Genomic DNA, 25,769 nt, shown 5'->3' on the forward strand with positions numbered 1-25,769 from the left:
TTAGACGACTACCAGGAAGATAATATTTTGTTAACTTTTTCAAATCTTTTCCCAAATGTTTCTTATCGGAGCAAGTTTGTCCTTCCTTCTTTTCGACCTAGTAGTTTTATTATCAAACCTGATGAAAGACAGTATATCAATAAATCTTTTATAACTCATATTCCATAGGGACTTGATGTTTTTCCATTTCAGATGACCAGCAGTAATAAGAAGTCCAATAAATGCTAAAACTTCTTCAGAATCACACATCTTCCACACCTTTTCCCTCTTTTTATCCCTATAGACCCGATTAATTTCTGCATTTGTGTTTGTAACAATATCACTTATAATATCATCCCCAACTAATATGTGGAAGATATCTTCAGGTGTCTTTATTTCACAGTTAGCAGGAAGAACTACTTTATTGCAACTGCCTCTAACAATATTTCGTGCTTTTATTTTGGTAGAAGTCGGAATGTCCTTATTCCAACGGGTTCTATTTTTACTTGCATATTCACTTACTCTTGAACGAGAAGGTATTTGAATGTCATTATCACTATCCGAAGCACTTTCTTCATCTTCATGTTCACTTACATTACTCACGTAATCCGCCTCACTCGAATCACTTTCAACTGTTTCATCGAATAGCAGTTCTTCATCTGAGTTTATACTGTAATCTGAACACAATTTATCATCAGCAAGTATTTGTTCGATTTCCGTATCATTCAGTTTTCTTTTTGCCATATTTACACATAAAATATACTCATAAACACAAAGGAAAATATTTCAAAAGATAAATAATCTAGAACAACCTCCATCACTACAAAAGCAAGGGAAAACAAATGAATTACTAAAGGCGCATACCAATACTGCCAGCAACATCTGGCAAGAAAGCAACTACATACAAGAGATACTTTACTAAATTTTATCAACTTAAATATCGAAAAAGAGACAAAGAAAGAAAGAAAACACGAAAAGAGAACTCAAGTAAGAACGAGGGGATGATAAAACGTCTGATTATTGATTCAAAAATTTTGAAAATACAATTATTCAATACATTTTAAATATGTGTCCATTGGACACATCTTGCGGCATTAACGAACTAAAAGTATTAATCCCGCCATATGCAATAAGAATCAGCACCTAGAACGAACTTACTCAGGTAATATAATGCTATTGAGTAGTTAGAAGCATACCTGGAAGGAAAAGAAAATTTTCTAAATAATAAAGATACAGCTTCCAAAAATTCAAAGCTATGTGTCCATTGGACACACCTTGCGGTATTAAGGGTTAATGTGGAGAATCCCCTCTTACGGTTTGTTGGCATATTTCATGAAGTGTATTGAGTGTAAGTACTCATGTGTATTTCTGCATATCCTATTCTGCCTCTCTTTATCTCGATTGGTGGTCTTTCTCTGGTCAATCTGCAGACAGCCTGACGATAAGCTCGGACTCCTTATGAAATAAAACATGAACTGAAATACCTAGTTTCACGTCTTACTATTATGTCTTGTTAATCTGAACAATATTGATAATTAATGTAAGTAAATTATTATTAAATAATTGGTGGAATAACAGTATGGAAAGTAACGGGAAAACTCCCAAGAAAATTCACAGACGCGATATTGTCCTCCACAGACTCTCTTATCTAGAAATCGATTCCTGGACTTTTCACCAGAGTTGAATGCTCTTCTACTGGCCACCGCACTTCCAAGTATCTTATAATTGTTTTCCTGTACGTTTTCCGGAACAAACAAAGCAATCGTCATGAACATTTTCATTTTTTGTTTTTGTTCCAACAAACGACGAAAATATTGTTACAGAAAATAAAGTAAATAAAATACTGTACGAGTATGTAAAACTAGCTAGCATAAAATAATAATAATAATTAAAACATGATAATTAATTTCTTGGAGAAGGTAAAATTTTGCGTCGTCTTTCACCACGATGGGGTAAACTGGTTTGGGGAACACTGGATGAGAGCCATTAATTAAAACATGATAATTAATTTCTTGGAGAAGGTAAAATTTTGCGTCGTCTTTCACCACGATGGGGTAAACTGGTTTGGGGAACACTGGATGAGAGCCATGTGAAAGTGCACAATGGAGACAATAGAATTGCAAGTGATTTTCCTGTAGTAGGAGTTCAAACTGGAACATTCTGCACATTTAGCCGTAAGAAATCTCAAGAGTGGATTTCGGTCAGGAGTAATGAATGAACACACCATACGTCGTTGATGTGTAACATTTAGTGCCTGTGACTATTGAAAACTAAGGTCCATGGTTTCCGACCAACAAAGTAATTGTTAGACAAAAGCCTACGCAACGTTGTGACTGAAGACACAATCAATGCGTTCAAACCTCACTATCTACATACTTTGTCACTTCCCGCCTGAGATTCTAAGGAACAATAGAAACGAAGATTCATGCTATTGAAGATGATATGTGTATACACTATGACAGTCGTTTGACAGATCTGTGGAACAAGTAAGATGAAAAAAAAAAAAAAAAAAAAAAAGGACTTACAGTCCCCACAAGTGTTAACACCAGCTAACAAAGACCACCATCTGAAGGTGTAAAATTCTTTAAGCGTACGGAATAACTAGAAATGATTCCTGTCTGTGTTGTGACATCTGATGAAAATGGATCTGCTACGACAACCATAAAACAACAGGACATTTTTGGATCGTGATCAACGTCCAAGATAAAATTCATAACAATCTCTCCAACCACAGAAGGTTTTGTTGCTACTGTCGTAATCTATGGTAGCAAAATGTCTTTCACATTCGAAGTGAAACTGGGGGCGCGGTGGCTCAATGGTAGAGCGTTCACCTCTGGTGCTTGGGGTCCCGGGTTCGATCCCAGCCTCCGCCAAGTAAACTTTTTGTGGTGGACAAACACCGTGCTCGTGGGTTATCTCGGGGTTCTCCCGTTTCCTCCCACTTTCTTCATTCCACCATTTCACTCATCTCTCATCCCCGTCTCCTTTAGCCTAACCTGCATAACCGTGGGACGTAAAACTTAAAGATTTCATTTCATTTCATTTCATTTCGAAGTGAAACTGTCACTGTGTATCGTTACAATGTTCAACTACGTGAAATGCACCTCAAACCTCTCCGCAAGTAACTAGCAATGATGATGAACAGACGTTATGTTCTAATTTCACTTCAATGGACGCTTACATTATGCACTTCAATGCACGCCCAAGAAGTACAAGAGAGTGTGTCCATGATCTATGGAATAAACCCTTCTTCACTCACCTTATCTATCCTACCGATTACATCTTTCGGTATTTCGGTCACTTTTTTTGTCAGGGAAGAACCTCGTGATGACGGATGGTGCAATATGAGGTTCACTATTTCTTTCAATCGCAGATTTCTCTCGTCATGGAATCCAATCGTTGGTTGAAATATGACAAAAAGTGTAGCTTTAGCCTGAGATTATAGACTAAGTGGTATTGTAATTTCCAGTTTTTTTGTTCACCTTTGAAACTGACAGTGACACATGTCAGTTACACGTTTCAGTCGCACCAGTATCATTTTCCCAGCACAGTTTCTGTTTGTTTGACTAGTTGGTTTTGGTTTGATCAGGGGTGTAGCCAGCAGGTTTGTGTGTGGGGGGGGGGGCATCGTTTTTGAGGGGGCCCAGCTACAATGTACAAAGCCAAAAAATGTGTTGCTGCTAGTGTTTTTGAGGCCTGAAAGAAAGGAAAATTTTGGTTTCCTTCTGGAAAACTAAAAACACCATTTTAGCTGCTTCTTCTTATTATTATTATCATCATTATTATTGTTATTATTCATAAATTATATTCAAGATAGTTTTTATTATGCTTAATCAAGAACTACTGCCCGGGACCAAACGCTATACTTTTGTGCATAACTATAAAGGTAACCAAGAAAGTTCTGTCCCTTTTCGTGGAGGTCTGTGTTCAGTTGGACCTCACACCGTGAGTTGAATTGCGAGTGGAGATAAGGCGAACGTCAGTTGTTGGTGTGGGCATATCCAACATACTACCTGGTTGTGGCAATGCAGACACACCGTGAACTTGCGTAAAGACAGAGGGAACATGGGACATTCACAGAGCGTGATAAGAGTATGTATGCTGAACGAGTTCAAATGAAGATCAAACGCCGCTGTAGCGGGACAGAAGATATGCCAGGCGTTTGGTGAGGGTGTCGTGACGACGCGGACATTGCAGCGATGGTTTAACAAGTTTAAGGACGATGACGAAACACCCGAAAACACCACGTGCCAGAAGACCAACACATGTACAAAGAGGAACTGGGACTACAATTCAGTGTGTGGAGAAACAATTTGGCAGCACATCCATCAGCTCGTGAAGCACTACAAGTTGGGTCGATGGTCTCTCATATTTTGACGCCGGGCCAGAAGGCAACTCGGCAGTCGCCTGTGTTTATTTACTGTTTCGGAGCCATTTATGGACAGGGCGTTGACATGTGATAAAAAGTGTGTCCTATACGAAGCTCGACGGTGCCGTCATCATTGGTCAGCATCCCATGAACCGATTTCAAAACAGCCGAAACCAGCATTGTACCAGAAGAAGGTCCTTCTGTGTGTTTGGTGCATCGTGCATCGGGAACTGCTACGAACTGGTCAGAGTATCAATGCAACTGTGTAGTGTCAGCAGTTGAGCTGTGCTCAACAAAAACTCTGAGCAACTTCCTTATACCGATCGAAAAATAGGATACTTTTTTGTGACAGCAGATTACACAATTTACTGCGATTTATATTTGACATTTTGAAGACAAACGTTTTAACTTTTAACAACGTACTACAAATACAGCCATAAAACAAAGGTACTAAACTGATTGGCAAGTTCAGTATATTTTTATATGCTTTAACAAGTGTTTTAAAAGACATAGAGGATGGAAAATTTGGTGAGAAACAATGCTATTATTCAATTTGGATTTCATTCGCTCTCTCTTTTATTTCTACTCAGTGTAATAAAATAATATTTTTTTTTAGTCACGAATAATAAATAAATATTTTTGTCAGGAAACCGTAAAGAAATTAAGTGAAATTTCAAAGAAAATCAAACTTGTGTAGATAGGTTCTGTATACAAAGTCTTAAATTTAAATATAAAGGTAACCAAGAAAAGTTTTGTTGCTTTTTCACCCACCACCTTCGAACATCAATATGTCACCTAAGACTACCTGGAAGATCAAAAATAGTCCCCATCAGCATCGACGACCTTCTTTAAACGTTCTGGAAGGCCATGGAATCCATCGCAGTAGAACTTGGTGGGCCGTGAAACGAAGAAAGTATCAGGTCCATTTTGGACTTTTACTAGGGATTTGAACTGGCGTCCTCTAAGGTGATTGCCCAAAGAGTGGAACGGGTGATAATCGGACGGTGCAATACCCGGGGAATATAGTGGTTACAATATTGTTTCCCATCCAAGGCGGAAAATGGTGTCCTGAGTCATCCTAGCCACGTGGGACTTAGCGTTGTCCCGTAAACGAGGACCAGAGTTGGCGTGGGTCAATGAAAACTTGACCCACGACCCACTGACCCACCACCCACCGTGACCCACTCTCACCCACGACCCACCATGATCCACCACCCACTCTGACCCACTGTGACCCACCATGACCCATGAACCACCGTGACCCACCACCCACCACGAACCACTTATCCACTGTGACCTACTCTGACTCACCAAAATCCATCATCAACTCTGAACACGATCCACGGCCCCTTCTGTACTGACTAAAGAGTTTGCACTTGTAATGAAACCAGACTGTGAAACTGTCACTAATCGGAGTTTGAATTTCTAGTCAATCGCTCAAGCACCACTCTGTTATAATAACGGTGGATCTGACCTTTACGATATAAAATGGTAAAGTGTTTGTTAGTGAGGAAATTGAAATAGTTCGAGGTGGGGGGAAATTAGTGTGTGCCTAAAATATACTTTTACTAAAAGAGTATTCTTGCAAGTGTTAATTTTTGAACGCATTCCAAAAGAAACTTCTATTTGCAGGTAAATATCCCTGTACAATATGGAAAAGGTTATGGTTTCTCAGTTTACAATATTTTTCTCACAAAAGACTTGAAAAATCAGTTTTTCATAGCATATAAACGTGCTCGGATACCCTATGTGAGAGCATCTCCATAAAGTATGCTCATAATTGTAATTTGTGTAATCACTAAAACACCATGTTAAATTTAAGTTACAAATATGCATAATTACAATTATTATGAATATTTATTCAAAGTAGTTTACCTAAAGCAAAGAAGAGACTTACTAAAAATTAGGTACAAAGTTGAATAACACAAATAAGCAATTAGTAATACAAGTATACATTTTCCATAACTCGTAATTTTCCACCTTAAAACAAATCTGAAATCGGGTTTATTTCCTGTTGGTAACTTTTTCGTGGTAAATCATCCGCAGCTGAACGATGTCTATCCTTCAACCAAGAAATAACTAGCTCGTCTGCTTTGAGCTTGTCTAGCAGTGGGCCATTAACATTGATGAACAACAAGTTAGATAATCTTTGAGCACTTAGTCTATTTCTAATATCAGTCATCTGTAAATTCATAAGGGGAAATCCCCGTTCGCACTCTGTCGTGGAAATTGATAATACTTCTACCCGATTTCTGCAACTCCTCGTCGACAATCTGCTTGTTAGACTTAAGTCTGATAACAATTTTTCTGGGTCAGTTTTGAAATACTCAGCAAGAAGTATCATCTTTCTATCACCATACAACATCTTTTCCATATCGACCATGTCAGTTGGTAATGTCGACACATGCAGTGGCGGCAATTGAACGTTAAAAGTGGGGGGGCAAGACCTGAATATTTGTATATTAATGTTAGTTTCCTTGTTTGTTTCTAACACTACTTGACGAAAGGTTGTATAACTAATAGGATACTATATTTTCAGTTAAAATATTGTATAACGTATTTCATATTTTATTAAGCAAATTGACAAGAGCAACGCAAGTAGGGACTAGCCCTTTGTACTTTTAAACAACGAAGGTGTAAGAAGAGATTTGATTCCTTGCTCATGAACATCTTAAATTTCTGTCTGGAAAATTATGTGATCAGAGTATTTAATAAGAAATTTGCAAAACAAATAAATAGATAGGATAATATTAATCAGAGTAATGAATAATGAAGCTTGTTCCGTAGAAGTTATATTGAAACTGGGGATTAATGAACAACTTACATTTTTAATTCCACACATGCTATTAAATGTATGTTATTACTCTTAGAAAATTAAAGACAGTAAATACTACAAGCATATGCTACGACATTGAAAGAAATATTTGCTTTTGCAGCTTCCCGAAACATGTTCGTTGCCATTAGATGCAGTTTTCACTTTCTTGGAATACACCAAAACACAATACTTAGAATCACTCCATACTCCAGCTATAGAAAATAATCCTAAAACCTAGAATTATATTGAATTCACTAAATTTAATTGTATATACACTCGTACACCCCTAAACACACCACTTCACTCGTATATTACACTGCAAAACAATGGAAAAAGTATGCGAGACCCGGCTTCGATTCCTGGTCGGAGCTCATGTGTTTCGGATTCCACGTTAATCACTAGGTTCCGTCTCATATAGCCTCGTTGCTGAAAAGGACGTTAAGCTTAAAATCAACAACTCAATGGAGAAGGTAGAAGTTGTTTTTTATTACTCTCTTTTTAATCAATATTCCTTACTATTAGAAAGATGAAAGACATTTTAGGAACTTTCGATTTTTGTTCAATTAAAGAATAACTCGTGAAAGACCTTTTTTTGACGAAATATTCTCTGAATTAGTTTCAAAGCGGCTGATTAAGATTATCGAACCCTTGTTAAAAGAAATAAAAGTATCCTGGAATTGTTGCGCTCCAATAGGATAATTTTTGGACCATTTTCCGTGGCAATTAAAACGCAATTCCTGTAGTTTCTTAACTCCACGGGAAGGCAACCAATACATAGGCCTACTCACGCAACGAAAAATATTATATGGCACATTTTTTTCTATGAACCAGTAATACACACAAAAACTTTACATTTCCAAATGAAACTCTGTATACATTAATGGGTCACTTCAAAAAAGTTGGGGGGCAACTGCCCCCCTTTGCTTCCCCCTAATAGCCGCCCATGGACACATGGAGAACAGAAACTTCATCTACCACGCCTTCGATAGGGGATCTTGTGAATAAATTATCAATTAAAGCATGATAAACTGATGATTTCTTATTTGTTTACCAATTTAATTTTCGTAATTACACATAAAGGTTGGATGCCATTATCAAGTTCCCTCCCCCGTCTAGAAAGCGAAAGGGAACGAGGTTCCTGGAAAGTGTTCAGAGGTGAATGGGAATTTCCTTCCTTCTTCCCCTTCAATTACCACACTGTTGTTTGCCATGTGCCAAATTACGATGAATTTCAATTAAATTATCATAGTATAATTATTTCCTTGTTGAATTATCGATACCTTTCAGTGGAAAAAAGGATTAAATTTGAAAATTCCAAATCAAGGTAAGTAGACCAACGTAAAAGGAAAAAAAGTAAAATTTTCCCTATAATTATGCGTACAACCCAAACTTAAAATTTCTGTGCAATTAAGCTTACAGTACAAATTTTATGCCTATTTTTCTCACAATCTTATGGGTTGATTGCCCTGTGCTGTAAGCGCTCCATATAATAAATATAAGCTTCAGTAATTATTATAGTAGAAAGCAATGGATATATGAAGCCAGGCACTGTATTTTTTGTTTCTGATTGTTTTTCTTATATAACATCGATCGTTTTCGACCCTTTTTACAAACCAACTCACTACAAATTCTCCATATATAGAAAGTGCCCCCCCCCCCCCATAAAGAAGAATTTTTAAAAAAATGCTAGGATGTTTATTTTCAATACAGATTTAATACACTGAATTTCAGCTCCGTAAGTTTAACGGCTTGCGAGATACTAATTTTTTTCCGCAAAAATTCGGATTCTCACTACCTCCTTAGGATATTATGCATTATAATGAAAGCAATATAACATCCCTAACCATATACCAAAAGTAGTTTAATTTGACTTTGTAATTTGACCGTGATGATCAGGCACACATAGTTACATTCATTTTTTAAAATAATTTATATATTACAGTGATTCAAAAATGTATTTTTTCCAGTAGTTAGCTCCTCTAAAACCTCACAGGTCTCGAAAACCAAGTAGTAGTATAAGTCCTATTGCTATTATTACAATTAAAAATATCAATATCCAAAAGTGCCTGAAGTTCTTTTTTCACTTGCTTAGATTTACTCACCTCAGGTAAGTAGACAGAAACAAATGGAAGAGGAAGGGAAATGAAGGTCTTGAAAGTAAAACGAAGACAAATTTACCAGTCTTCAGAAAATACTGTCTACAATGCAGTGAGCAGAGTGGGTCGGTAGATCATACTGAGTCGGTGGGTCGCAGTGGATCATGGTGGGTGGTGGGTCGCAGTGGGTCACATGCTATTGACCCACGACCCACTGACCCACTCAGAAAACTTGACCCACTGACCCATTCCATCTCTGACGAGGACCCACTTGCAATTCAGAAGTGATGGCGCCAGAGTTTTGAGTTTTGTTGAGCACAGCTCAGTTTCTGATACTATACAATTGCATTGATACTCTGACCAGCTGGTAGCAGTTCCCGATGCACGATGCACCAAACACACAGAAGGACCTTCTTCTGGTACAGTGCTGGTTTCGGCTGTTTTGAAATCGGTTCATGGGATGCTAACCAATGATGACGGCGCCGTGGAGCTTCGTATAGGACACAATTTTTATCACATGTCAACGCCCTTTCCAGAAATGGCTCCGAAACAGTAAATAAACACAGGCGACTGCCGCGTTGCCTTCTGGCCCGGAGTTAAAATATGTGAGACTTATCGACCCAACTTGTAGTGCTTCACAAGTTGATGGATGTGCTGCCGAATAGTTTCTCCACACACTGAATTGTAGTCCCAGTTCCTCTTTTTACATGTGTTGGTATTCTGCCACGTGGTGTTTTCGGGTGTTTCGTCATCGTCCTTAAACTTGTTAAACCATCGCTGCAATATCCGCGTCGTCACGACACCCTCACCAAAGGCCTGGCATATCTTCTGTCCCGGGGTTCGATTCCCGGCGGGATCTCATGTGGTTCGGATTCCACGTTAATCAGTAGGTCCACGTCTCATATAACCTCGCTGCCGAACGGGACGTTAAACTCAAAATCAACTCAACTCAACTCTTCTGTCCCGCTACAGCGGCGTTTGACCTCCATTTGAACTCGTTCAGCATACATGCTCTTATGACGCTCTGTGGATGTCCCATGTTCCCTCTGTCTTTACGCAAGTTCACGGTGTGTCTGAATTGACACAACCAGGTAGTATGTTGGATATACCCAACCCAACAACTGACGTTCGCCTTATCTCCACTCGCAATTCAACTCACGGTGTGAGGTCCACTTGAACACAGACCTCCACGAAAAGGGACAGAACTTTCTTGGTTACCTTTATGGTTATGCACAAAAGTATTAGTCCCGGGCAGTAGTACTTGATTAAGCATAATAAAAACTATCTTGAATATATTTTATGGATAATAATAATAATAATAATAATAATAATAATATTAAGAAGAAGAAGAAGAAGCTAAAATAGTGTTTTTAGTTTTCCAGAAGGAAACCAAAATTTTCTTTTCTTTCAGGCCTCAAAAACACTAGCAGCAACACATTTTTTTTTTTTTTTTTTTGGCTTTGTACATTGTAGCTGCCCCCCTCTCAAAAACGCCGGGCCCCCCTACACAAACCTGCTGGCTACACCCCTGAGTTAACCTAAGTTGAAAGTCGGCCTGTTTGCTGTGTAACGAAGGGGAAGGAATGGAGGAGCAAGTATAGAAGAGCCATTTCCAATAGTACTCTACTTCTGAGTAGATGAAAGGAAAAACTTAATAAAAGTTACTTTCTTATTACATTGTTTAAGATTTTAGGAATATGAAAATATTACTAGCATCCTACTATTCTAAAAGAAATAATAATAATAATAATAATAATAATAATAATAATAATAATAATAGCATTCGTTTCGGTATCAGAAAGTTCAAAAAGTTTGTATCTTCCATTTTACTCATTAATCCACGGGGACTCTTTTAAAAGAGCTTCTTACTTTATACCTTACATTAAGCTCTCCTAGCCGTAACGCTTCACTTGGAAACTCAAGAGAAGGGTTTTTCTGTTTCTATATTTTCTTACGAAATCTTGATTACAAAAGCTAATATATGTTTGGCAGACAATTTAGAGATCAGATTTAAACCAATATATTCAACATTTTACTCCCTTCCTTCCTCTCTTTCGTCCCTTGTGGAACTCTTTTTAGAAATTCATGAATTTTTTCTTTATTACTATACAAATCCATCGAAAACACAATTGCCAGGATTCACTTACTCGAGCTTAATTTTGTTTTTTGCTTATAATTATTTTTTAGTATTTTAAAGAAACATTTTCTTACAAGAAATGCTTCTATCATCTCCAGTTACTAACCACTCCACTTTAATCAAAGACGGAAGGAAAAATGTAGCAAATGCGAAAATTCGAGAACTATAGTATATGCGCAAGGCTTAGTGAGCACAAGTGTACATATGAAATTTCTGAAAGTGGCAAAGTTTAAATTTCCTTTAAACGTAATATATAGATAGATAGTGTATAGATAGATAGATAGATATAGGTAATATATGACATCCACTACTTTTGAAGAGGAAGGCTAGAGACAGAATTTATTCTTGAGACGTCGAAACTGACAAAAATCATTTCTTATTTTTACTTACAGCCCTTGTTCTATGAAAATTAAAATTGAAACTGGAAGTGGTTGATTTTTAAAGAACAACAAAGTTGAAAGTGGAACAAAATCCTCCAGTATTGAATCCATATCAAAAAACTACTACTCGCTGTCAGTTACCGCTTTTTTTTACTATGTCGATCAGCGTCGAAACTGGAAATCGTAGATTTAACACTTCCGTGTTGAATATAGGAATAAAAAACAGAAGAAATCTATACTTGAATCACTCAAGCCATATCAGAGAACTATTTGAGACGACGGTGGCTCAGTGGTAGGGCGCTTATCTCTGGTGCGTGGGGTCCCTGGTTCGATCCCCGGCCAAGTAAGCTTATGGTGGACAACATCGTGTCCGTGGGTTTTCCCGTGGTACTCCCGTTTCCTCTCACATTTAATTCCATCAATTCTTCCATCATCATTCATTTGCTTTAATCATAGTCTCTCTTCGCTTAAGGGGCCTAATCGTGGGACATTAAATTGAAAGATTTCAAAATGCTATTTCTTACTTTCTCTTATCGTGTCTGCCCTTTGGAAATTAATATTGAAACCTGAATTGGTACTCAATTTCTACAACTTCCTGCTTTCTTAATTAGGGTGGAAATAGAATCTATCCTTGAGACGCTTAATTGATCACAGAAAACCACTTCTCATTATTTATTAGGCTTTTGCTCCATGCCGATCAACGTTAAACCCGGAAATGTTTGATTTCTACCACTTCCGGTTTGAATATAGAGTATTAAGAAAAGAAAAAAAAAACATAATGTTGCAATACTCAATCGATATCAAGAAACTGCTTCTTACCATTAGTGCTCTGATACTTGTCGACAGACGGACGAATATAACCATTCTAAAAGGCTCTGTATACTTAACGCATAGCTTAGTTTGGAACTATGAAAATTATATAAATATGTTTTATAATATTTTCCCGGTTCATCTCTACCGTTATATATGTTAAGTTCTCTTGTATTTCCAAGTGGTGATGTATGAGAATGCTTATAGATTGAATTCCCGGGCTAAATCGGAAGAATGATTTATGTTTTGAAATCCTTCCAAGATATTTTACTAACAGTCTGAGTGTAAGCGAAGGAGATGTACATTGCAAGATTTTCGATTGACAGCCCTCGCCAAAAATACCTGCCGGAACATTACAGATTTTTCTTATGTATGCAGTTATTTGTAGGTTAGATGATGATGATGATGATGATGATTATTATTATTATTATTATTATTATTATTATTATTATTATTATTATTATTATTATTATTATTATTATTATTATTATAAGAAGAAGAAGAAGAAGAAAAAGAGCATTTGTACACGATCCAGTTACTTTAGATAACTGTTTATTCAACAAATGAACTTTCCATAGAACTAATTACAATGTACACTTCTTATCCTGGTACTTCACTAATACAGTCGCCTTCATTTCTGGTGTTAGACAACACATTTATTGTGTACCATATTTCCAGTACATTAAATACACGACTGGTGTGAATGTGCAACCTGCCATTGTGCTTTCCAGGTTTCTCACAAGATGTCAGTTTCTGTAATAAACTAACAAATACCAGTGTTAACCAATGAAATATAGATTAAGCTGATATAATTTCACAAGCTAGTCCTAAAATAGCTGAAATCGTCAATTCTTTAAAAACATGTGTTTTTAGAATGTAAATTGATCTAGAATCATTTCAACATTTTTTTACATATGTATTTTATATAAATGAATGAAGAACGTAATGATGTATGTAAATACTTGTTTTCACAGTACAGCCACCAGTATGGAATCAAATTGCACTTCCAGTTGCCTTCCGGTTGTTCCACTGAAGCTCAGTTCGCTTTCTCTGTGTCTGAAGTAACCCTGCCTCAGAAAATGCGAGGAACTATAACCTATATAGTTGAGGTAAAGATATATTTGAGAGTAGTAAAATGTGTTCGTTGCTTTTTAACGTTTTCCTTATGTAATTTTTGTAACATACATTGATACCTGCAGTAACACAGAAGGGGCAAACTGAATATTGTATTAGTTAAGATTATAAGGAATTATTTGTTTACGCAACCACTTTCTTACATAAAAATGATTCGTAAACACCTTCAAAGATGTTAGCTTAATACCGTAAGTACGTTTCACTAATAGATTTTTAAAGAAAAGGAAAAATAAAATAAAAATGAATGCAATGTTAAATTTTACAATTATGTCACCAGATGCCAATATATATATTAAATTGTGTATTATTTAGGTAAACATTGAATATTTTGTTAAATTTTTAATACAATCTTGCAAACAGTAGACACCAGTTGTACTTCGGGATACATTCACATCAGTGAAACATTTTTCTTTCTAACGCACATAAGAGTACAAACGGTTTGCTCTAATTTGTATAAGTGAGTAATTAACCTTCCAAGTCTTACCACCTCTCCCGGTCTCGTATTCTACTGTGTTCCCAAGTGTCATTACGAATGTTCATGGTTATCTAATATCCTATGTGCAACCGAAAGCTAGCAATCTTTGGTTGTATATCTGAATAGTTCTAACTTTGACCTTGAAAACAGTTTGTATTTGTGATCTGTACATATTTTTATTCATGTTCAAGAAAAGTTCGACCAGGTTCAAAATATATTGATCGTTAAATGTAATCCCTTCATAAACTGTTAAATATAATTGAAAGAGAATTGATTATAAGAATTTGATTCATTATAGCAGCCTTGAAGAATTTCTGTAAAGTTCTTAAAGGTCGCATGTATCCTTTTTTATTAACAAGCGTAACGTGCCAGTATCGAAGGTGCGAACTGTATATTGAAATGTGTATCACAGAATCGTTGATAGCTGACCAACTCTCGTTGCCCTGGTAACGGTAGAAACAAATCTGTAAAGGCCACAACGCAGTCAAGTATAGCAACAATGAAAAGTGTCAAAAGTGCATATGTCTGATAATTGACTTAATAATACGATAATTTGTAATCCCAACAGGTAATCAGCAACAATAGCAACAGCAGAATCAGTTACCAACAACAAAAGTTGGTAGACATTCCCATGTATAATAATGCACATAATAATAGGATATTTAGCCATGAGCCTACAACTCACAGAATCGTTGATAACTGACCAACTTTCTTGCCATGGTAACGATAGCAACGTCACATTTAAAGGACACAACAGAGTCAAAGTTATGCACAACGGAAATTACCAGAAATTCTTATGCATATAATACTAAGATACAGGGTGGATTGATTTAAATCAGTCTGATTTAAATCAAGATTTTAATCACTTGATTTTTTAAATATAAAAATCGTTGATTTTAATCAAATTCCGAAATAATTTAAAGTGAAAATAAGTAAAGTCCCGTTTCTGTTCTATTATTTCGATTATGGAAGATGATAATCATAATACAATGAGACTCAAATGTACAGTATGTACAGCATAGTATGAAAACAAGTGTCATACAGAGGATGACTAAGGAAAATCCCGTTTTGAACGGGTGACAGGGCAATCCTGTTTTCTTCTCTTCGTAACATAGGGTTTATATTGTAAATCGTTAACTATTCCAGCGGGGAAATCACCATCCACATTTAAGACGAAGATTCTTTTGTGTGCTCGTCTATATATTTGTTCCCAGATAATAGGACGTATTTAGAAGTGTCCTATCCCCTTTCCGATTTTTTTTTAGATTTTATAACTTAAAGCAAAATTTATGTATTTCGTGTCGCAAGCTAGTTCAATTTCCTTAAAAATATGCCTCTGCCAAATATCAGTAACTTTTGTGGAAAAAAAGTGTCACTTCGATAAGCGTTGCTGTACTTTTTCCTTAACGCTTAACCTTTTAAATTATATCACCTATTTTTAGATGATAGGATAAAATATTCATTATTCGATTAAAAAAGTACCAATAAAGCTTTTTACTTCGTTTTTCAGGACGGAAGGCATTGTAGAGCACGTTACATATTCTTTCACGCCTCTCTGCGTCGAGACATAGGGTGTAATGACGTCATAAATTTAAAAAAGATATTTTTTTGTTGTGCTTATTTTTATTTTTTGGCGGGCCTACATTTTGCATTCAGAAGACTGAAATTCTGCACACTCGTTCAGTGCATCCTTAGTATTTTTTAGATGATTTCAGATCACTGCCTGAAAACAGCGGGATCCAGTGGGGCAAAAATGTTAAATAAAAAAAAAAAAGTAAAAAGCTTCGAGATTTTTCCGCCTAAGATGGAGACATATGAATAATACCATCTGAAAGGCTGTTCTGTTCTGAAGAGAATGATTACGAACCATGATCTTTGGATAAATAGGAATGTCTCAGGAAACTGTTACCTGAGATCCTGTTTTATACGGGAATCTGGGGCATTTGGGGATATTATTTTTCGCGGGTTTACTTTTGCATCTAGAAGTTTGAAATTTTGGACACATCCACTGCACCCCTTAGTATTTTTCAGATTTGTTTCATGTCTTTTCCTTTAAACAGAGGCGGTACAGAGAGGTAAAAATTTTTAAAAAAAAGGGGATATTTCTTAACAGAAAATCCCTTTTTTCGTGATTTTCCAGCCCCAAGTCCCAGATAGTCTACACGATGGAGACATTTGAATGGTACCGTTTGAAACTCTGTTTTATTCTGAAGAAAATAATATACAAATCATGATTCTAGGATAAATAGGGATGTCCGAGGAAATTTTTATATTACATCCGGGTTATCTAGGGTGTTGTGGGGATGTTCTTAGTTCATTGTTAAATATTTTTCCCGCCCTTACTATTCAAGAAATTTTGTACACACATGTAGTACACCTTTAGTATTTCCCAGTTGATTTTAAGATCTGTGCGTTAACACAGTGGAGTCCAGAGGAGATCAAAATTTGAAAAAAAAAAAAAAAAAAAAAAAAAAAAATCAGAAAAAATCCCGACTTCTTTCAAAATTTTCCGCTTCAGGGACATGATAGGGGAAAATGTGAATTTTACCGTTTTAAAGGCTGTTCTATTCTGAAGAGAATGAGGTATGAACCATGATCCTAGGATAAATAGGGATGATGCTTGACTGAAAGTCTATAATTTACCAAAAATAATAATAATAATAATAATAATAATAATTTAAAATTGTTAAGAAACATTATTTGGGATTGATATAGGTTAACGATTGGGGATTAATTCAAAATTCAACCCCAATACTTTCACTTAAATGGCATAATTGGCATTTAATACTAATTCGTAATGCTTTTTCTTCAGTTCGCGACTTGTATTATACGAGGAGAAAGATTTTATTTAAATAAAAAAAATCATGATTTTTTTTTCCACCCTGCTAAGATGTCATATACGTTCATGTCCAAAATAATTGTAGCATGTCTATAAATATGTTGTTGTAGGGATATAATTTGATAATGAATTCGCCCGGTATTTCTTATAATGTTAGTATGTGTATAATCGGCAAAGACATGTATGTGGCAAATTTCATGTCAAAAGAGTAGTAAATAAGAAACAATAAAACGAAAACTTTCTTGTCCATTTAGCAACAATTTGTTTTACTCATTCTAATTTTCGTATTTATAATTCTTTTCCTATGAAATTTACAAATTCACAAATACGGTACACATTTCCCGATTATACACATAGTATCAGTATTAAAAGTACCCTGCAAAATCATGATCAAATTATATTCTTACAAGAAGACAGTTATAAATATGCGACAATCATTTTGGACATGAGTGTACATTAATAGGATACTCAGCAGTAAGCTTACACCACTCTCGCCAGTCCAAATTGCGTATTACAGATAAACATGACGAGCTCTAAAATCTCATTTTGTAATTCACGCCTTAGAAACTCTCATATATAACTTCTCAGAATATTGAATTTTATGAACATTTTCATCTTCAAGAACGGCACATCATTAGAAAATACTTGTGAATCGATGTTACATTGTGCAAATAATTCTTTAACCCAAATTTCCCTCACCTTTTATCGGTTGCATTTGCAGTTCACCAGGGTTCCCACTTGTCCTGGAAATCCTGGAAACGTCCTTGAATTGATTTTGTCCTGGAAACATCCTGGAATGCCCTTGAAAATGCATTTCTGTCCTTGAAAGGACACCGTACAAAAAGCATTGCATTTCCTCGTCTGTCCAATTTGGGTGATTTTTGGATATGTTGTAGCTAAGGATTCCCTGGTCAGTTGTTTATATGGGACCAACTCCCTACGACCAACCTTGTGATCTCCAGAGTTCACCAAAGGTCACACCGTACAAACAGTATTGCATTTCCTTATCCGCCCCATTTGGGAGATTTTTGGATATGTTCCAGCTGAGGACCTTCCGGGAAATTATGTATATGGGGTCAAGTCCCTATGACCAACCCTGTGACTTCCAGAGGTCACTAAAGGTCACAAACGGGTGTTGGTGGAACTGGTTCAAACTTGACATACAAAAAAAGTTGTATGTTATACTGGGCTACGTCAAATGAGGATAATCCTCATAACGGTGTGACTTTTCTTGACCTCTGGAGCTCAGAGTTGGTCATAGGGATTTGGCCCCATATAAACAATTGATTGGGGGGTCCTCAGCTACAACATATCCCAAAATCACCCAAATCTGACAGACGAGGAAATGCAATGCTTTTTGTACGGTCCTTTACAGAAATATTGAACGTCAGATTTTTCATAATTATAATGAAAATTTTAATTGATTATTCTTTGCTGTTCCTTTTTTGTGCTGAATAATAATTTGTCATGATCCTGCATGTGGTGGTGGTTGGTGGGCTTTTTTTTTTTTTTTAACAGGGTGGTTGGCTGGGTATGTGGCAAAAATTTTGATGTTTCAAACATGGGTTTAGCAGCTGTTCGAAGCCACATGAAAGGCCAAATTAACATTCAAAAATTGAAGTTGTTCTTTGAAACTCTTTCCCAAAGCTCGTCTGTATTTTAAGTATAAATCTTCACAGCCAGGAGAAGGAAGTTTAATTTCACATTTTGTGAGTGTGGATGAAAAACAGTGTAGTGCTTTAGAGAAACCTTCCACAACAGAATTGCTATTAGTCACAGAAAACATTCTGCTGCAACATGTATCTGCAGAAATACATGCGTAAAAGTGAACTGTTGTGGGCAATGAAGGTGGTAAAATCAAAGTACTCATATAACTCATGTTCAGACATTGGAGATCTATTTAGGACCATGTTCCCAGACAGTGCACTTGCTCAAAAAATTAAATGTGGGCCTACAAAGTTATCTTAAATCATTTGCTATGGCTCTCGGTGAATATATTTTAGAGATTCTTGTGAACAGTGTGTGTAGGAGTCAAGGTTTAGTGGTATCTTTCAGTGAGTGCCTGAAGTGTCTGGACAAAGTATCTCAGTCTGTACAAATGGATATGGCTCTGAGATACTGAAATACTGATGAAAATATGGTGATTGAGTCCCAGTTTTTAGGTCATACAACGGCAGAAGATTTACTGCAGGCTTTCCTCAAAGGAACAGAGAAGTTAATTCAGGTGTCGATGGATGGGCCACGTGTTAACTGGAAACTGCTGAGTCTGTTAAGATGTCACATTGGTGAAGACTCTTCTTCATTGGTGAACTTCGGAAGTTGTGGTTTGCACACTTTACATGGAGCTTTTCGTGTGGCGTGTGAATCAACAGACTGGGACCTCAATCAATGTTAACTTTCTGTGGCGACTGTTTAAAGACTATCCGGCAAAACGTTAGGATTTTGTTTCTGATACTGGCTGCGAAAAGTTTTTATTGAAGTTCTGTGCTCACAGGTGGTTGGAAGACGCAAGTGATAGCTGAAAGAGCTCTGGAAATGTGGAAACTTACATTAAGAGCATGTCTGGGAAGAGTTCTGAACCAGTCAAATGCATTCCAGTGTTTGAAAGTTGCTTGTGCTGATAGTCTAATGCAGTTTAAGTTTCATTTTTTGTGTTTGTAACTAGTCTCTTAATCCCACTCCTCCAGCGGTACCAAAGTGTTGAACCTCTGGTTCCATTCCTAGCTAAAAAAAAATGTATGAAGTTGGAATGAAAGTGGCACCCATAATCATCCAGAAATCTGCTCTTGAGACGTTGTCTTCTGCTGCTAAACTATCACAGTTCATCCCATCAAAAAGCAACATGGTGAGTGCATCAAATGTGGACTTGGAATTTGCAGCTTCACAAGGTCTCCGTAATACATTCAAAGTGAAGAACTTCACTGAAAGGAAAAAACTCCAGTTTAGAGTTGAATGCCAGGCATTCCTGTGCATATTGCTGTTGTATGTCATATAGAAGAGTCCACTGAAATATAGGCTTATGAGAGACCTTACATGCCTAGATCCAGATAGTGTGTCATCCATAAAATTTCGTGATGTCCTTCAGTCACTGTTAGAGAAGAAATGGGCTACACCCAAAGAATGTTTGTTTTGTATGGAAAAGTTACTGAGCAGTTTAAAGATGCACTTGGGGTACGGTATAAGTTGGACCCTAAGAGGCTGGATTGTTTTTACACAAATCTGTTGGATAGTTCGGAAGAATTTAAAGATTTGTTGTTAATCATAAAGAAGCTTCAGGTTTTGTCTCATGGACGGCTGCTGTCGAACGAGGCTACAACATAAATAATAAAGATCTGCTTGTTGAAAATATGAAGGAGAAATCATTGGTCGATTTAAGATTGGTGTATGATAACATTTCCCATAAAGACATTACTTCAATCAATATAACGAAAGAAATGCTGCATCATGCCTTCCATGCAAGGCAGCGCTATATGGCAGAGCTGGAGAAAATAAGGACTGTTAAAAGAGAAAGTCTAAGTGCAGAACAAGAGGAAAGAGATAAGTGAAAATGTACAGCAGCTGCAGAGAAAGAAAAGGAAACTGATGGAAACAAGCGAAACTTTGGAGACTGAAGCAAACCAGCTTGCACATGAAGCAGACCAGAAGTCTTGCTTTACTTTATTGACAAAGTCAAATGCTATCCGTAGAGCAGCTTCGCTAAAGAAGAAAGAGATTATGTGTATAGATGAGGAAATCACACAACTTCATTCTTAGTTGAAAAACTTGTAATAGAATTCCTCTTTTTCCCCTAATGTCACACTGTCATGCAATGAAGATGCCACGAACGAAAAATAAATTTTTGTTCGTAAATTTGTTCGGTGCACAATTAAAATATTAGGTAGAAAGATTGAAAACACATGTGCTGGATGTGGGTGGATCGGGTAACTATAAGGGGAGTTGGGAGCCACAAAAAAAAAAAAAAAACACATTCGCTCCGCGTAGGGTATTCAATTATTGTGTACTAATACTGTACTTGCATTAATATTCACTTAATATCAATAAGCTACTGTACTTTTCATTTCACTGTTGTGAGTTTTGAACCTACAATTGAGTTTTTGTTACACCTTCCTGTGTCGAAGTCTTGGAAAATTGGTGGTTTGTCCTGGAATTTTTTGGGGAAAAAGAGTGGGAACCCTGAATTCACTCCACTTCTGGTATTTAAATATGTATATTCTATAGCTTTTCATTTGAAATTTCGTCACTATATGTGTAAAAACGCCTAAACGAAATATTTAATTCTAGGTGTAGATAAATTCAACATCATTAGTATTTTTGGCAGTATCACCATGAAATGAGCTCAGAAGTTCGTTTTGCTTCTGAAATGTGATTTCTTTTTGTTTCGGTGAGATTTACTCGGAAAGCAGTATTTAAGTGCTAGTTATTTTCATGTATAAGAAACTATTTAAGTATAGTAGTATATAAATACAGGTTTATTTCCCATGTGTAAAAATATACTCACGCAGAAGCATTAAGAGGTTAACATTTTCGCGCAAGACTACAAAAGTACTTGCTCAGGGTTATTAAAATTCACTGAAGTATATACAAAAGATTTATATGTAAAAACAATTTTACTAATTTTGAAATATATTCTCTGTTGAAATAAATTTCTTCATAAGCACGAATCTCTTTTTAAAAAATTCTTCGTTAACATACACATTTACAATTAAAATGTTTCTCCACATAGATAATAAAATTTTCTCTTCATGTATCAAGTTTTATTACTCGGTTCCAAGTGATGGTTTTTAAAACTTGCTTAAATTTCAGTAAACATGAATGTTCCTTTCCATTATCACTTCTCACACATGCAGAACAAAGTATTGGCAGTTTTAAATTCCGTTGTGTAAAACCAAACAACTAACATTGTTTACTAATTGAAAAATTATTACATGTACAATTGTATTACTTTCTTTGTTACATATCTTTGAGGTTGAACATTTTCTATGGCCATGATTGCTACAGAAATCTGTCTCTAAAAGAGGAAACTACCCAGTGCTATATTACCTCGCGATTTGTTAAACAAACAATGCTAGGATCTTACAAATTTAGTAGTTTAAGATTGTTTATTTCTGTAGCTACCAAATAATCAGCTGAAAGAGAATAGTTGTACTCTCCTGTACACATGCATTCAGTCACTCATAACCAATATGCATAGCACAGTTCTGATTTAAATAATAATATTCAAAACAAATATCAAACGCAAAGAAATTTTCGGTCAACTTTTATTGAACAATATTGAATAATGAGTAACATCAGGAGTGATTAAATCAACTCACATTAGTGCAAGTACCTTGAAATATCGATTTTCAGATCATGATTTTAAAAAATAATGAAGTTAAATAGAATATTCAAATCTAATTTGAAAGGAGTTGTTGTCAGTTTATTCCATTTAGAATTCTTAGGCAATTTTCAGTCCTCGTTACTTACTTGAAAACGACCATAATGATTTATCTAATTTTAAATGTAATTACTTTCATTCAGTAAATTCAAGATTTTAATATTTATGTCATTCTCACACCTGGCAATATACTCTTCAAGACTAGTCTACAACTACTACAAGACTTTAACTTCTCCGTTTTATTGATATCACCCATTAATTAACAGAATATAGTTACTGGCAATACCAATAGGTATTTTGTGTGTGTGTGTGTGTGTGTAAGAGTTACATAAGAGAAAGGAAGAAAGATGCAAAACCCATAATTAAGAGCGTCTTAAGGATCATCAGTTAGAAACATGAAACAAAGTGCGTACGTACCTATATCATGTTAATATTTATAACAAGTCCAAGACAACGTGTTCAACTGATATAAAGGCAAAGGTACATAAGTAGAAAAGTTTAATATTTCCAGTTTACAATAGTTTGTCATTTTACATGTAATTACAATCCTTGTATGATACCCGTTCTTAGTGTATGCATTAACATTCTATCTTTTAATCATAGAGTTTAATATTGTATATTAAAAATGTCTTTCAAAGGTTTGAAATTGCATGTCAATGAAAACTTCCCGGTTTGTCAGGGAAAACCGGGAAATGTCAGTGAATTTCAGAATTGAGTTTGAGTGGACATCCTGTTTTAGTAAAGAGGCTATATGAGACGTGGACCTACAGTTTAAGGTGCGATCCGGTTAATGTGAGCTCAGAGGCACATGCACTAACTGCTTAGCCACGAGCGAGCTCTTGCAAAAATGTTGCCTAGGAGGTTCAAACTTGATACACGCGTATATATATTAATGAAATACGTCAGGGGTGCTGTAATAGTTTTTTTGTAATTTTTGTGATATTTTGACCCCATTTTTTGGGGAATGTGGACCTTTTTGTTCAATGTCATATTTCGTGAGGTCCAAGTTGTTGTAAGAGGTTGACTTTAGTACATATATTTGATATGGGTTTTGATCCTAAACGGTCAGTTTTGATCTTAGTTTTGTGCAATATTGTAGTTTCGGAAATAGACACGTAGTTTTTCAGTGCCAAATTTCAGGAGGTTAATTTTGTCCTAGTAGGTTGAAATTTGGTATGTGTATATATTAAGGAAATGCAACATATAGTGTGGTGTAGTAGATGATTTTTTTTTATATTTATATTTTTGTCATATTTGAAGCCGCTTCGAAGATACGAATCATTTTGTCCGTTGCCAAATTGTGGGGTTCCCAATTGTACGAGCTTGAGGCTTACTACGTATGTTTTGTGGCGGTGTTTGAACCCGAAGGGTCTGTCTGTTTTTCTGCGTGTGTGTGTGATACTTCATAGTTTTGGAGAAATAGTTCATTTTTATTCAGGCCAAATTTCGAGGCGTTAATGTGTAATAAACTTATTTGTGCATTATTTTTGGTGGTCCCAGCTGAGACAACTTAATCCTATTATTTTAAAGGCTGCTACTTTTCCATTCATAGTGTAATTAATGATTGTACGTTCTTGCATCGGATATATCAACAACGAGGCAGACGAAGCAGCCGATGCCTTGGCCATCGACGGCAGCCAGTCACAGTCTTACCTGTGCTTACGTCACTTTGGTAGGTGGGACTCACGTGAGCAGCGGGGACAAAGGAAGCTGCGTGACGTAGCCGGCATTCGGCGCCAAGACTCCTAAAAACGACCAACACTTTACAATAGCTGCTCGAAACAACTCATAGAAAAGTTAACAAACATGTAAATCCGGTGTAAATTTTACGTACCTTGTGCATCTACACATTTTAATAATTTTAATGTAATTTCCTTGTCATTAAAGGTAATGTAAGTATAAAATTATTCAAAATAGAGCACGTATTCTATTCATTATACGGTGTCAGATTGATTGTGTATTGCAGCCTCATGTTATTCCATAATGTTGCGCATGGTGCAGAATATATTAATGCCAGCGAATTATTGTTTTGTGTTCTTTTTCAGTCGAAACGATGCTGTTCACAAGTCTAAGACTGTTGTTTGAATTTTTGCCTACGTGTGGTTAGCGGTGAAAGAAGCTATTTCTCTAGTGATAACTTGTTTCGTCGTCAACGCTCGAGCGAAATATTCGACCTAATGTAATGCTTGCTCTACTTGAATCTTCATCCTATAGGGTAAACATCACAAAAATGGTACCGGGATATGTGTCGAATCAGTATACTTTTTCGTAAATTCTCAGTTTTTGTGTTAATTGGTGTAGGCCTATGTATTTTTGGTGATCGAAACTTGCTGCGTAATGTGTGCCGCGATCTTTATGTGTTTTAGGGTACATGAAAATTTCGTGGCGAAATCCAATTCTAATACGTTCATCCTAAGCTTGATAACTTAAAATTCTTTCTAAATTTAGAGAATTATTATTATTTTATAATTAGCAACCTTAGATTCTTTAGAGAATTTGGCAAATTGTTTGTATTAGCAAATTTGTTGTATTCACGTCGTCATGGCTGAAGGTGATCTTAGAATAGTCATACTCGCGATGCAGCGGGAATTGACTGCATCAATTAATAAAGTTAAAGAAAATCAGAATGAATTGAGTGATAATCAAAAACGTGTGAGTGAAAATCAAGAGAAAATGAAAGATGATCTTAAGGAATTACGTAGCGAGTGCCGTGAAAATATAACCCAATGTAAAGAAGGCCTAACTGATGAAATTAATGAAGTGAATGAAATAATGCAAAGTGAAATAAAGAATTTGAGCAAGTGTCTTTCAGCAGTGCGTCAGGAATTAACGGAGCAACTTAATGGAGTGGAGCTGAAATGTTTTAATCAAGTGAAGAAGTTCGTAGAAGTATCCGAGAATTAGCTGAAGCGATGCAGATGTACGGGGCACAGTTGAACAAAACACACGCCAAGTGAATGACCAACAGCGACAAATAAACGAGTGTCATAATAAAGTGAGCGATTATGAGAAGAGATTGCGCTTGGTAGAAAGTTTGGACAATTTCCGTGAAAGTAGATTGCAAAAGTGCGAAATAAAGCAGAGTGAATATAACGTGGCAGTGCAAAAATATATTCGTGTGTGTAATGAGCAAAGAAAGTTAAGCCACCAGTCCTACGAAACTTGTTTGCGTGCTAGTGAATTATGTGAACAGGTCAAACAAGAGGTTGAAAGGTTAACAGAGCGAGTGTCCCGCACAGAATTAGTAAATGAGCGCCAAGATACAGAAAGTGATAAGTCGCAAAGAAATACCGGCTCCGTTCGAAGTATGAAACGTGAAAAGAAATCGAGTAGCGAGTCTCAAACGGCGTCCGACGCCGAA

General features: G+C 36.2%; 1 protein-coding gene across 2 annotated transcripts in view; it reads left to right on the forward strand.

The window, feature by feature from the left end:
- The window catches only part of g (adaptor-related protein complex 3, delta 1 subunit-like garnet), an 895,910-nt gene that overhangs the window by 851,729 nt on the left and 18,412 nt on the right, over nucleotides 1–25,769 (forward strand). For both annotated transcript variants that reach the window (XM_081759537.1, XM_081759539.1), the window contains exon 23: nucleotides 13,561–13,695. In XM_081759537.1, coding sequence (XP_081615663.1) covers nucleotides 13,561–13,695 — 135 coding nt within the window. The remainder of the gene's footprint in view (nucleotides 1–13,560; nucleotides 13,696–25,769) is intronic.

Source organism: Thermobia domestica, chromosome 5 (assembly GCF_964235325.1).
Source record: "Thermobia domestica chromosome 5, izTheDome1.hap1.1, whole genome shotgun sequence".
In the NCBI taxonomy this organism is placed as follows: Eukaryota; Metazoa; Arthropoda; class Insecta; order Zygentoma; family Lepismatidae; genus Thermobia; species Thermobia domestica.